Source organism: Octopus bimaculoides, chromosome 24 (assembly GCF_001194135.2).
Source record: "Octopus bimaculoides isolate UCB-OBI-ISO-001 chromosome 24, ASM119413v2, whole genome shotgun sequence".
Lineage (NCBI taxonomy): Eukaryota > Metazoa > Mollusca > Cephalopoda > Octopoda > Octopodidae > Octopus > Octopus bimaculoides.
The window spans coordinates 15,314,439-15,328,621 of record NC_069004.1 but is presented as its reverse complement, the minus strand read 5'-3'; the positions used below and the strand labels follow the sequence as shown (position 1 = coordinate 15,328,621).

The 14,183-nt window shown below is 35.8% G+C and overlaps 1 protein-coding gene across 1 annotated transcript in view; it reads left to right on the top strand.

Moving 5' to 3' along the window:
* LOC106882225 (E3 ubiquitin-protein ligase TRIP12) overlaps positions 1-14,183 on the top strand; it is a 74,906-nt gene that overhangs the window by 40,737 nt on the left and 19,986 nt on the right. The window contains exons 23-31 of the mRNA XM_014932823.1: positions 2,809-2,938; positions 4,582-4,660; positions 5,278-5,381; positions 6,796-6,981; positions 8,225-8,326; positions 9,042-9,134; positions 9,998-10,132; positions 11,634-11,693; positions 13,015-13,217. Coding sequence (XP_014788309.1) covers positions 2,809-2,938; positions 4,582-4,660; positions 5,278-5,381; positions 6,796-6,981; positions 8,225-8,326; positions 9,042-9,134; positions 9,998-10,132; positions 11,634-11,693; positions 13,015-13,217 — 1,092 coding nt within the window. The remainder of the gene's footprint in view (positions 1-2,808; positions 2,939-4,581; positions 4,661-5,277; positions 5,382-6,795; positions 6,982-8,224; positions 8,327-9,041; positions 9,135-9,997; positions 10,133-11,633; positions 11,694-13,014; positions 13,218-14,183) is intronic.

Below are 14,183 nucleotides of genomic sequence, written 5' to 3'. Positions count from 1 at the left end.
CAGACATGGTATATCTGGTATTATATATTGTCCAATGTGTCCTTCTTGTCTCTAGAGAGTGCGATTTAGAATAGGTTTGGCCAATATTTCTTGGCAGGGTGAGTGATCTCAGAAAAAGTTCTGACTTGTTGGTAGACTGAACACATTCCACATTGACAGATAGTCAGAAATAGATTCTTGTTTTAATAATGCTTCCTTAAAGAACTTCTGCATCAGTTTTCAGATGTGTCTAAGCCCCATACACTATATTGTTAGGCCTGTCTCTTTGTTTTTCTGACTACTTTTACAACAGTCTCTGTTTTATTTCTGTATGGTCCCCAGTTTTTTCTCCTCTTATCAGTTACCTTACCTCCATCACTATTCTCCCATTTTCTCAGAACTGATATCAATTACTTTTCATCCACTCTTTCTTCAAATCCTTCTTACTATAAGAACTTTCTTCCTTTCTACATTTTGTCCCAACCAGTTAAACATTAATCTCATTTACTGTGTTGCCTTCTAGCACATTCGAACAAGGTCGTTGCCAGTGCCCCTGGACTGGCTCCCATGCAGGTGGCACATAAAAAAAAAAAGCTTTTTGAGTGTGGCCATTGCCAGTACCGTGTGACTGGCCCTCGTACTGGTGGCACATAAAAACACCCACTACACTCTCGGAGTGGTTGGCGTTAGGAAGAGCATCCAGCTGTAGAAACTCTGCCAGATCAGATTGGAGGCTGGTGCAGCCTTCTGGCTTGCCAGTCCTCAGTCAAATCGTCCAACCCTTGCTAGCATGGAAAGCGGACGTTAAATGATGATGATGATGGCTCCCTAATTAGGGAACAACTGCTAAGTTAGGTAGCCACCTTCATGGTGGAGGAGTGGCTGACTCAGTTATAGAGAAAAACAGCCCAAAGGCTATGGCACTGAAATACAAGAATTCAGTTTTATTTTTGAATTCTGAACAAAGACAAACCTGCAGAGACAATTATTTTGTCATAATGGAAATGGAGAATGCATGAGAGCAGCAGGAATTTGGCTTGATAGATAAATATAGCAGTTTCCATAGAGACCTGGATTTCTGACATTGGTACAAAACCACACATTTAAAATAATTTCTGGTTTATCACTGCTATGTCTTTTTTAAGCTCAGATGAATGAATAGAAAAGTTTATCCTAGTGAGGTTTAAATTTAAAACAGAGACATACTGAAATACTGCAAAATCTGACATTTTAACCTTTCTGAAATCCACTCTTAGGATTTAAAATATTAAATCACTAGTGTTGAAGTTGGCGGTGTGAGTTTATTACTGCATCAGTTAGGCAGCATAATGGTTTTAAGAAACCAAAGATTTTGTTTATCATTTTCTTTACCACGTCTGCTTTTCCATAATATGGTTTGGGTAGGTAAGTTTCTCTAGAGTATCTTTTTATTTGCTGTGGTTCTTGTCACCATGTCTCTGATTTTCCTCTTCTATAGGCTTTTTGTGTTAACATGTTTTCATTCTTCTCATATCCAGCAGAGAATGCTTGACTTATTTTTTCTACCTTTCACATATACCCCCTTGCTGCTATATAATGCCATACTTTGCACACAAGTATCCTAAAGGTTACCTTCATATGGAGAAACAAGCCCTTTGTTAAGCTTTCACAACACCTACTTTCACTCTTGATTAGGTCACTTTGGTAACAGAAGGTAACTACATCTAAAGAGGTTTCTGTGAAGTTGAATTTTCACTTTTGATTTCTCTTATTGTTTGCCACTCTTGTGCATTTTTTACCAATGAAATCTTTCTTGTCAGCCTATCTAACATTCCACTGTGCCTTTTGTGTACTTGTTTGCATTGAGTACAGTCAGAATACAGACTTTCTACCTACTTCATCCTCTTTTAATCTCCATCTTCCATGAGTTTGACAGGACCTGACACTTCACCTGCTTCAGCATGGTTTGTATGGCTAGAATGACCCTTCTCACCAACCACTTTACAGAGAATACTGGATACTTTTTTTTGTGGCACCAGCACTAGTGAGATTGCCATGCAGCTTGCAGGACTTAGATCCCCTTCAACTGAATGAGGCTACAGAAATCTCTTGTTTGTTGATTCTACTTCTTTTTAAAGGAACTTTGCTGTTATTCTTTGACTAAGTTGTCAGAATACAGTTTTTCAAGAAAAACCAGTCAGGCAGTACAGGGAAGTGTTATCTCTCTTGATGCAAGCTACAAAACTATAAGCATGTTATAGCTTGGACAACTATTATAAATAAGAGTGGGTTGAAAACTGATCCCCAATAGATACCTTTTTGCGTGCTAAATTCTTTACTGATTTCATTGTTCTGACAATGCAAGCTTCACGTAACTCTACTCTATGGAATGTGTTAACCTTTCAAACAATTTCTCCGAGTTAATGAATTTTAAATGTAGTTGTTTGTTCTTAGCTAAGAAATTCTCCTGTCATTAACTTAAGTACTGGCACAAAAACCCAAACTGCATCTCCTTGTTTAGCTGAGCAGTCACTTTCTGCTGGCCTAATGGCCTCTCTAGTTATTCTCTGCAAGCATCTTTCATGACACTTGTAAGTAGTTCATGCTGCTCGTGCAGCAGCTTATACCAAAGGAGATAACACTTCCCTGTACTGCCTGACTGATTTTTATGCACGATCAGCCCTGTCCTCCTTTGTCAGATATTTTGTTGACTATTCTTTGTGTACCTGCTTTTTTCCCTTCCTTCATATTCTTAGTGGTCTGTCCTTCTATATAGCAGTCAATCTCAGTAATTGTTCCTTCTCAATAACTCAGACATATTCTCTTCTTTGACCAACCACTTTTATTAATGATTCTACTCATTGTAGGTAAAGAATTTAAATCTGCCACATCTACAAAGAGTTCTTTTTTACCAAGTTTGAATCCAAGAAGCTGGGGAAAACTTGGCAGCTTAAATGTTGATAAAGCTATTCTTACAAAAGTGAGTATAATCTTTCAACTATCTTTTTTCTATGCTACTCGTCTTCCAGCCACGACCAGCTCAGCCTATTTTCAGATATTGTATCCAAGACTCCCTTACACAATGTGTTCTTCCATTTATAAAATAGTAAAATGGTTGTGATCTGTTAACTATAAAGGCAGCCCTCATTGACTTGGCTACTTTTGGTCTGCTGAATTAGTAATCTGAATGCTTTAGTGTTATTTTTTTTTTTATATTAAATGGAATTGTGATAGAGTTCTGGCCATGGTTCAGTATAATATCTCAAAGCCTTAGTATTACACTTACTGTCTTTAGCCAAGGCAAACCACTATGATTGTTGAGGACAATGTAACCTTGATGTCATATATGCTGTTCAACACTGATTGTACTGAGCAGACCCATGGCACATAGACAGTTGACTGACTGGGTGTGATCTACAGATCCAACATTCCTTGTAAGTTGTGCATCTCTCATTTAAGGTGCATGCCGTGCACTTCCACATGCAGTGGTGGTGGTTGTGTTTAACTCCCAAATCAACCTTGGTTAAACATAGCAGCAAACAACTGCTCCCCAATTGTTGCCATTTATGTCTTTTTCCTGGACATTTTGCACTCAGGACCACACAAGCTATCTCTTTTAAAAGATAGCAGGATTTAATTTGAATGTTATTTGGCCATTATTTCTACAATCTTTTGACTGAAAAAAGTGTCTTCTTCACTGACTAAGCACACAGTGGATTATTGTAAGATATTGTCTGTTGTCGTATAGCTATAGATTCTGTGACTATGCTGGGGCATTTCCTTGAAGAGTTTTAGTCGAACAAACCAAGCCCAGGACTTATTTTCTCAAGCCTAGTAGTTACTCTATTGATTGTTTTTGCCAAACTGCTAAGCTACATGGGCATAAACATCACACTGGTTGTCAAGTGGTGGTGGACAAACAGGCACAAAGGCGCACACACACACACACACACACACGTGCGTGATGGGTTTCTTTCAGTTTCCATCTATTAAATCCACTCACAGGGTTTTGGTCAGAATAAGGCTATAGTAGAAGACACCTTCTACAAGGTGCCATGCAGTGGGACTGCACTTGAACCATGTGGTTGGGAAACTAGCTCCTGACATAGCTGTACCAGTGCCTATACTTATATTTCACAAGTGTCTCCATCTACCTTAAATTTTATTAAAAGTTATTTTGGGAAAATATCACGTTTGATAGAATATATTCCTATTAAATTTTATTAGAAGACTATGAATGTTTTGATGTATTCTAGTTATTTCTTGTATGTCTGGTATAGCTATATTGTTGGTTGTATATGAGATTAATTGGTGTTGCTAGTAGTAAAAAGGACATGTTGGTTTTGGTTGGTTCTGGATGAATGGCAATGTCTAGAGAATGGGAAGATGACTGATGTGGTGTCGACAGGAAAGGTAATGTAAGCAAGATAAAATGAAGGGGTGTTGAAATATTCTGGAAGATTACATATTGTAGATGTAATTGTATTCTGTATTGGTATAGTAATGTAGTAGATATATGAGGTGGAGTGATTTATTGGCATTTTAAAAATTTGTCTGACTAGCATATGCTAGCATTGAAAAAAAAAGCATAGTAAAAGAAAAAGATTTTTGTTTGCTTTGTAGGAAGGTCCAGTCTCTAAGATGGTGTCATCAAATACATATGGTCATAAAGAAAAGGTGAAAACATGGATCAAAGAACAAGGTACACAATAAGAGATTTTCAGTATTTGTATTGAAATGATGATGAAATATTTAACAGAGCTGTGGTTGTCCTCACTTGTAGATTTCACTGCTCTTTTTTTTTTTCACAGTTTTTGGACTGTCCCCTCTTCACAGCTACGACTGCCCTTTTTTACATACCTATAACTGTCCCCTCTTCACAGCAGTGGCTGTAATATTTTGATTCAGAACATATGATTTGGTGATGTTTGTTTTTACAGACGACCTACAGAGGTGATATGTGTTGATACAATTCACATAGATGTGTGTTCAGAAACACAGATATGTAATATCTCTCTGCTGCTGTTAGATTATATAGAAATCTATGTCGATATCTTTGATGTTAGGAATACACACTGAAATATATTATGTGGTATTAGACTGTACAAAAGCCCATGAAAAATCTCTTCTTTTATGAACTGTATTTGTTTGGATAAACTGTTTTTACATTAAAATATCAATGCAGACCATGATGTTATGAATGATGCTACATCACAGTTTTCAACTACTCTCACTTAGCACATGAACCAAACTTCCTACATGCCTGTTGTATAAATATTTCATATTTTAATTCATATTTGTTTTGTGCCTTTTCTACAGCAATCAGATTCCTCGACCAGTATTTCAATTCTGACACCCATAGCCATCCTGCTTTAAACATGTTGAATCGGTTGTGTTCTGCAACAGACAATCTTACCATTGAGGTAAATATTATATCGTTTTCAGTAATTCTAGCTATTCTAATCACTGATAAAATGTTACATTGTAAAATTTAGTTGACAAACAAGCATTGTATGTTACAGTGAAGTTAATCATACTTGTTTGAGTATCCATTGTAGAACAATCGACACAGGTATAGAGGTGTGCTTGAAAAAATTCACTGCAAAACCCCACTGTTGGGTTTCATTTCACTACATGACAATTTGGGCAAGTGTCTTTTGTTGTTGCCTCGAGTTGACTCAAGTGTTGGGAATTGCAGACGCCAGCATTAGGTCCCCAATGTGACATTGTCTGGTTGAATTATCTCCTCTTATGTGAATTTTTAGTTTTCTTTCTCTCTGTCTGAAAACAAGATATGTAATCAAGTAAAAACACTTCAAATCCAATGATAGAAATCACTGAAAAAATAAAATCTCAGTCAGTCAAAAGTGGATGTGCATAGCAGTATAGTACACAGCCACATGATACAGTGTAATGTAGTTAATTACATATGGTTGTTAGTATTATTGTTATTCTAAATCTATTTGTGTGTGTGTGTTTATTTGGATGTAGAAATGAGAGAACATGTGGAGTTTATTCATTTATTCAAGACGGCGATTTCTCTGTCACTATTTCTTGAATGCTTTTTCAATAATTGTCATTGATTGCAATATGAAAATCAGAGTAGCATGAAGGTGAGACTTCATCTTGCAAAAAAAAAAAAAAAAAAGAAATACATGCACATGTGTACACATAGACATGAACTGTGTATACAGTTGTTACGGTGAGTTAAATTAAATGTATACTATATTAGCACAGTTGCTATAGTTATATAGTTGTGCAGTAAGTATAGTCCATTTTAATGAGATTTCTTTTAACGGCATTTATGCATTATTATCTATTAAACTTATAGTTCAGTATCTTAGCTGTGGTTTAAGGAAGTACTCCACAACTTTTTTCACTCACGGTACACTTATATTCTTTTCAAAATTTGTCAGCATGCCTGAGCTAAAAGTAGAACTAAAAGTATAGGGTCGGGAAAAAATCATATTCAGGTTACACTGCTGTACACATAGCATTGTCTGGTGGTACACCTGTGTGCCACAGCATACTGGTTGCAGCACAGTTTTAAGGTACACCAAACTTTATTTGTTTTTGTTTTTGTTTTTGAAAGACTGGGTTGACACAACTTCGTTTGGTGAGCAGACCTCTTACTGTCAGAACACAATGGGGTTCTCTATTATAATTATTTTCCTTCAGCAACTATTGTGCTTGGTTTCATGGAAGTTGTCGCTGTAATTGCTATACAGTGGTACACAACAGTTACTTACATACATATTGGTTCCAAACACAGATATTTATGGAATTCTATATAAATCTGATTCTTATTTTATTTTATTTTTTATTTCATGTTTTAAGGAAGATAATGGAATTCAGGCACTTCAAGAAATTTGTGATATTATGCGAAGCAGTGATGTCTCTCCTTTTGAAGTGATACACAGTGGCCTTGTGAATAAACTCTTACAATACCTCACTGCCAACTCTGCAACAGTTGCAAGAGATGAAAGGATACGGCGTTTTCTCCACGTGTTCCTCAACTGTCCAGTAAGTTGCTTCATCAAGTCTTTCACTTTAGTATCTATCTTGCTTGTAATCACACATGACTATCAACTGTATTTTTCTGTCTCGCAAAACAAACCTGAAGTCACTTCTCTTACTTTCTCATCAGCTTCACTCTGATGTAAAACCACTGTTTCTCTATGCTTTGTGATTTCTGTTTTATTTAAGACCCAATTGTTAAAACTAAAAGACTGAACTTGTAGAAAATATGTACTTATGACTGTAAGGAATATAGCATACACATTGATACAGGTTATTTTATTCTATAGAAAGCAGAGAATGTGAATAGACAGCGAGAACTAAAAGTAGAGATTTTTTTTCCCTTTATTTGATTGCTGCAAGATTTATTTCATGAAAAAAATTATGATGCTAGTTACTGCTACCAACTAACGATCTCATACTCTTAAGCATTTCCATTTGCCTACTCTGTAGAGGAATTGGTACAAAAGATGACAAAAGCTAGTTTCATGACAAAGACACTACACCTGTTCATGTAGTTGTAATTGCTTTGTGAATGTAGTCAATATGGGGTTCAAGTTAAAGCAATGATATAAAGTATGTTTGGATAAGTTGCAATGTCTTTTATTTTTCACTTGTTTCAGTCATTAGGTTGTGGCCATGCTGCGGCACCGCCTTGAACTTTCAGTTGAATGAATCAACTCCTGTACTTTATTTATATATATATATATATATATATATATATATATATAAGCCTGGAACTTATTCTATCAGTTTGTTTTGGTGGACTACTAAGTTACAGGAACATAAACACACAAACATAGGTTGTCAAGCGGCAGTAGGGGACAAATACATGCCCTCACACACGACAGGCTTCTTTTAGTTTCTGTTTACCAAATGCACTTGGTAGGCTTTGGTCAGCTTGAGGCTATAGAAGACCATTGCCTGATGTGCCAAGCAGTGGGGCTGAACCTGGAACCATATGCTTGGGAAACAAACTTCTTACCATATGGCCATGCCTGCACCTATATGTTAAGGTAAAAATTACCTGGAGTATATTGGTGGTGTTCTACTCAGGTTGACTAATGCTTTGTCAATAAAATTAGTAGATGGTAACTGTATAGAAGACTGTTATATAAACATGTGTCGTGTCGTAATGTTTGTCTGCCATAAAAGCATATCTTTGATCTGTGTGTGTGTAATAAGGTTCAACTTTTAAGATAAAAGATATTTGGAGTAAATTGGCATTTATACATATATTTTTTTCTAGGCTCCTGATTCAGTGTTTGTGAAAGAAATTGAAGTAAGTGATCCACCTGCACTTAGTCCATTGGTCAGTAAACTGATTGGCTGCCTTCATCATTTAGAACAGGTAAGTTTTATTCATTATTTTGTGTATTTCTAACTACACACACACACACACACACACATTCAGCAACTACGAGTTTACTGGACTTTCTTACCCTAGGTATCATCATCATCTTCCATACTAGCATGGGTTGGCTAGGATTGTTATGCAACACCTTGCCACTTCTCTCACCTCTTCTCTAAGGGTCTTTCTGAATTTCTCAAGTCACTCTTGGTCTTCCATTTACTGATGGTATAAATCAACCAGACTCTCTGTGTTGGTAACAAATGAGACTTGCTAGATGGTCCCTCGTCTTTAACAGCTGGTTGATGTTTTTATCCTTCCTTTTCTTCTTAAATCTCATCTTTATATCTTATTTTATTTTGAAAGTCAGTTATTGTCCCATGTCAAGAAAAAGCTACTTATTTTTTTATCTATTAATGCTTTCACAGCAAGAGCTAACTACATCTTTTAAATACCATTCAGTATTAGAAATAATTTTAATTAACCAAGTCAATTCATTTGTTTTTTTTATATACCTGTTATAGAATTCAATGTTTTTGCAGTGAATATTTTTGAAGATAATCTTCACAAATATTGAAATCCTGCTAGAGGTGTATACATTACAGTCCATTGCTGATACTACAAGACAAAACAAACAAAAAATAATTTTTTTTTTTTGGTTTTTTTTTGTTTCTATTATTTGAATAGTTGTTAAATTTTTGTCCTCTGTTTTTAGTTTCAGGTTAAAGTTCATGATCTTCCAGGTGGTGTGACAGGCACTGGGAGAGGTTCAAATGCTCTTAAGTTTTTCAACACACACCAGTTGAAGGTAAATACTTCCTCTTGGGCTTTGTAACATTACAATTTACTCTGAGTTCTGCTTACGGAAAGTGATGTCAATATTTGTAGTTGGCTGCAACCCATGACATCCACATCCAATGATTTTCAGCATTGTTCTTACTTTTCAAATGTAACTCCTGGAAGACTTGCCTTAGGATCCAGGTTGTGGAGTCAACTCCAGAACCATATGATTGTGGATCTGTTAACAGAAATATGATGCTCTGGTTGTTTAGTTAAGATACCATACTACTAACAATTTAATTATTTCAAATCTCACTCTAGCTTTTGCACTGTATCAGAGAAGTTTGTTTTCTTCAGTTTATGTTCAGTTAAGATAGTAAAACAGCAGCCTAATGTGACTACTGAAAAGACATACAGTTCTACTTTAATTGTATTTAGCAATAAGAGTGGTACTTGGTGTTTAAGAAAAGAAAATAGAAGCTCCTCCCTGAGCTACTTTATACTAAAGTATTTATATAATTTAGCAATTATACTAAAGTGTAAATTGAATTCTGCTAATGCCAGTTTGAAAAATGATTGTAAAATATTTTTAACCCATTAGCATTTAAACCGGCTACATCTACCTCTAATATCTTGTTTTATGATTAAATAATCCAGATTTGGCATCTCACAAGTATCTTACTGTGTCATTTCTAAAAATAAACAATCTGATCATTGAAACCTTGAAGCTACAATATAAACCATAATTAATCGAAAACCATAATTAATAAAAAATGTGACGGAGTAATCTGAATACTAAAGGGTTAAACAAATAGACAAAAACTTTCATGTTGATATATTGCAAAAGTAAGTTCCAAGTCGATATATTATATTTTTGTTTTAAATTTTCAGTGCCATTTGCAACGACACCCGGAGTGTTCTAATCTAAAACAGTGGAAAGGAGGACCTGTCAAGATTGACCCATTAGCTTTGGTTCAAGCTATTGAGCGATATTTAGTCATGAGAGGATATGGAAGAATACAGTTGGTAAGAATGTGTTGCTTCTGTTTTGTGAATATCGCCTTGTTTAACCTTACGACAGCCCTGATTGAGCAGATGTATAGCTGAAGGCATTCTAGCTATCACAATTCCTTCATTTTTTCAGCCCTTGTATATCTAGGACCATACTATCAAATGTGTCATTTTCTTTTTCAAGATGATTGCATGTTATAAAGGAAATTCCAGTACTATATTTAAGAGGTTGAAATGGCAGCACAGCAGTTTCCTTGTTGGCTGCAGTGTTTATGGTGTAGTTGCCAATGGTGTATAATACCAGTCAATAGAGAGGTTGTGATAAGAAAGCTCTTCTGGAAATGTGTAACTAATAATGCTAAGTGCAGAGATAGCTTTAGGGCTAGTTATCATTACTTAGGTTTGATTTATGATTGGACTAGGGTAGGAATTGTCTGTTACCAGTAGAATGAGGTTCAACATCTGAAGGTCATTTTTCACAACTTTGTTCCATGTCTTCCTAGGTCTTCCACTTCCACAGGTTCCCTTCACATTCAGAGATCGATGCTTATTTATGCAGCTGTTTTCATATGCATCAATGACCGTATCAGCACAATCTTCTCTTGCACATTATGTCTGATGCCTCTTATACCCAATTTTTCTCTCAACATATTTACACTTTGTCATACATACACACTGGCATTATCTACTACTTCTAATGATCCCTCTGGGCATTGAAGGAAATCTACCTCTGTGTTCTCGGTGTTTATTATTCCTGCATATCTACTACACACCTCTGTTAACCTTCCTGTGATTCCACTGCACCTCTTAGGTGTCCATAGCTTGTACTGGCTACACTCTATGGAGTTTCTACCTACATCTTTTCTACATATCAAGTAGGGCCATCTCCCTGAAGGGATTTGTGATTTGTCTGTTTCGTTACTTACTAAGACTTTGGTCTTTGCTTTCTGAGCTTGCTTCCACACCTGAACTTCTTTGATTCTACTATACATTCAGCATAAGAACAAGATCATCAGTGCTCTTGTGAACAAACCAGTTTTAAATCCCTCTGTTATAGCCTGGAGGACTATGATAAACAAAAGGAAGTGGAGAACCAAGCTTCGGTAAACCTGCATGTTAAATTCATTGCTGACTTGCACCTTACTGGCAGCATCCCTGTACATGGCTTGAATGGCTCTCACCAGCCACTCATCTCCCCTTAGCATCTGCAGTGACTACCAGAATGGAAAGTGAGGGATCCTATGAAAGACTTCCTCCATATCAACAAAAGCCAATGTACAGCAGTTTATTTTTGGCTCAATGTTTCTCCTGCAGCTGCCTTACTAGGAAGATGGGTATCAACTGTGCTTTGCCATGGCACAAAACCAAACTGCATCTCATCTAGGTTAACTCTCTCCCTAATCTGTTAAGCTATGACCTTTTCTGTAACTTTCATGACCTGATCCAGCAATTTTCATTTCACTCACACAGCAGGTATATTTTTATTTTACCATTTGTCTATTTTCATGTAATTTAGGAGGGTGGAGATGATGGCAGTGATGAAGACAACTCTGATGATGATGATGTTGATACCATGGTAATTATTATTATCATTCAGTAGTAGTATTTTTATTGTGCTTTCACTGCACTATTGAGTGCAGCTCTGTGTGCCTTGGGTATGTACTGTGGTTTGTTTTGGTCCTGTTATTTTCAGTGTATTGAAAGTCCTTTGCAGTGAAAATAACAGCACCAAAATTTTATTTATTATTATTTTCTTCTATTGTTGTTGTTGCTGTAGCAGCATATGGAATAATTATTGCAGAGAGTAAAAATTTCAAGGCATGCACCCACTATACATATTCTTCTATCAGTTAATAGTTGGCATTAGTCCAGACAGATATCTACTTCGATATTATACAGACATGAAAAAGAAGTTGGTCTGCAGAAATCAGATGGCACAGATTCAAAGAATAGCAAATTTTCAACAAACCATATCTGGGATTCAATTCAGATTTAATTGCTGTAGCACTTTCACCTACCTCTCCTATTTCCACAGCAGGTCTTCTTAGATCTGAATGCACTCAAACATGTTAAATGTGACTTTACATAAATATTTCATTCAACACTGCTTCATGCATCACCCTACTTTTATTTTCAAATGGAGTATTCATGTATCTGCTATACAGCAAGACACCTGTTCCTCTATACCCCTAATTTCTCAGCTGTCACAAATCCACCTCCACTACTACTCCCTTCTCTCATTGAATGGCGTTTTGTCTTGCAAGTTACTTGGTTACCCTGTCAGTGCTGGTGCTATGTAAAAAGCACCCATTACACTCTGTAAAATGGTTGGCATTAGGAAGGGTATCCAGCTATAGAAACCATATTAAAGCCAGCTCTTATTAAACCTCCAGTCCATGCCTGCATGGAAAGCAGACATTAAATGATTATATATATATTGCTGTAGCAAACCGTGTACTTTGAGCCCATGCTTTACCTAATAAAAATTAAATTGCTCCCTTTCACTTCTGGGATCCTAACTTTTCAGCGTCTCTTATTTCAGGAGCTATTCATTTGCCACTATCTAATATCTACTTTTGTTTTGTGATGTCAATGTCAGTTCTGAATACAACTGCTTTTACTCTACATCGAAATATTCCCTCAACTAAGTTTGTTTTCCCTCATAATTCAAATGGTTTCTACCAAAGCTACATTTATTGTTATGTAGCTTGAAAATACCTTCTTAAAACTTGGAACTCATTCTCAAAAATGTTTCATAATGTATGAGATTTATCACCCCTCCACATGTAATATTTTCAATAAATCGTTTTCTACCTTACAAAAAAAAAATTTTTTAAATGCCAGATTCACATTTTAATGTCACGGTTCATTTAAATGTTATTAATGTTATGTTTTAGGCTGCCGTATTCATCAACCAAGTAACTGCTCGTCATAAATTAGAATTTTTGATTGGTGATCACTTATTACCTTACAATATGACTGTGTATCAAGCAGTGAAACAATTCAGTCTGCCGACAGAAAAGGAAGGAAGTGAAACTGACACAGATTCAGAAAACCCATTTGGCAATGCAGGAATCTGGGTTCAAACTCACACAATATGGTGAGTAAAATTCTACCAACCAATGCATTTGACATACCTGCCAACTAATACATCAACAGTTAATTGTTCTATCATTAGAATTGTGCTGCAGTTTCTCTATTTTTAAGTGTAAAAGTATAGTAGATATGTGTAATTTTCTAATTAGTGGTCTAAGGCAGGGGTTTTCAAACTGTGGTCTGCGGACCACAGGGGGTCCGCAAGGACAAGACGGGGTCCGTGGACAGCAAATACTTTTTATGGGCAATTTGATTTTATATGTTTTTTAATCGAAATCTTTTAATTGACAATAAACCTATTTGTTAAATACTGTTAAATAAATAAATGTAAAAATGTTATTTTAAGCAAATATTTATGTATAAATTTCATAAGCATTTATAAGGTAAAGCCTGAAATATAAAGGGGTCCGCAAGTCAAAAAGTTTGAAAACCCCTGGTCTAAGCTGAATCGTTTCTAATTGCTCATCCCAATCAATCTGATTTGACAATCGCTCAGTTTAACATCATTACCTTTTTTTTTTTAGCTGCCTTTGGTGCAATTCACTCTGTTGTGAAAAGACTTCTGCTCCTTTCTCTACCAATTCTTTTTGCACACAGATGTGTGTAGCAGTACAACAGCTGCATAATTCTTACTAATTTAGAACTGCTTATAAAAGTAATGGCCACTACCTCTGAAAGTTGATCCCTTTTCTGTCATCACTTTCACTACTTTATGGTTGTTCCAAAAAGTAATGGCCACTTCACCTCCACATATCTGACATGATGAACTGCAACAATTGCCACCAATATCATGGCTCTTGATTTGATACTTAACTACGGAATTTAAAAAAAAAAAAAGATTTTTTTAACCGTTCTTGTGATATGGATGGTTACTGATCAACAAGAGACGTAAACAACAATGTTATTTGAAATAAGGTTTTTGGTTAAATTCTGGAATTTTAACTGTTCCATTAGTTATTTCAAGAGCTGT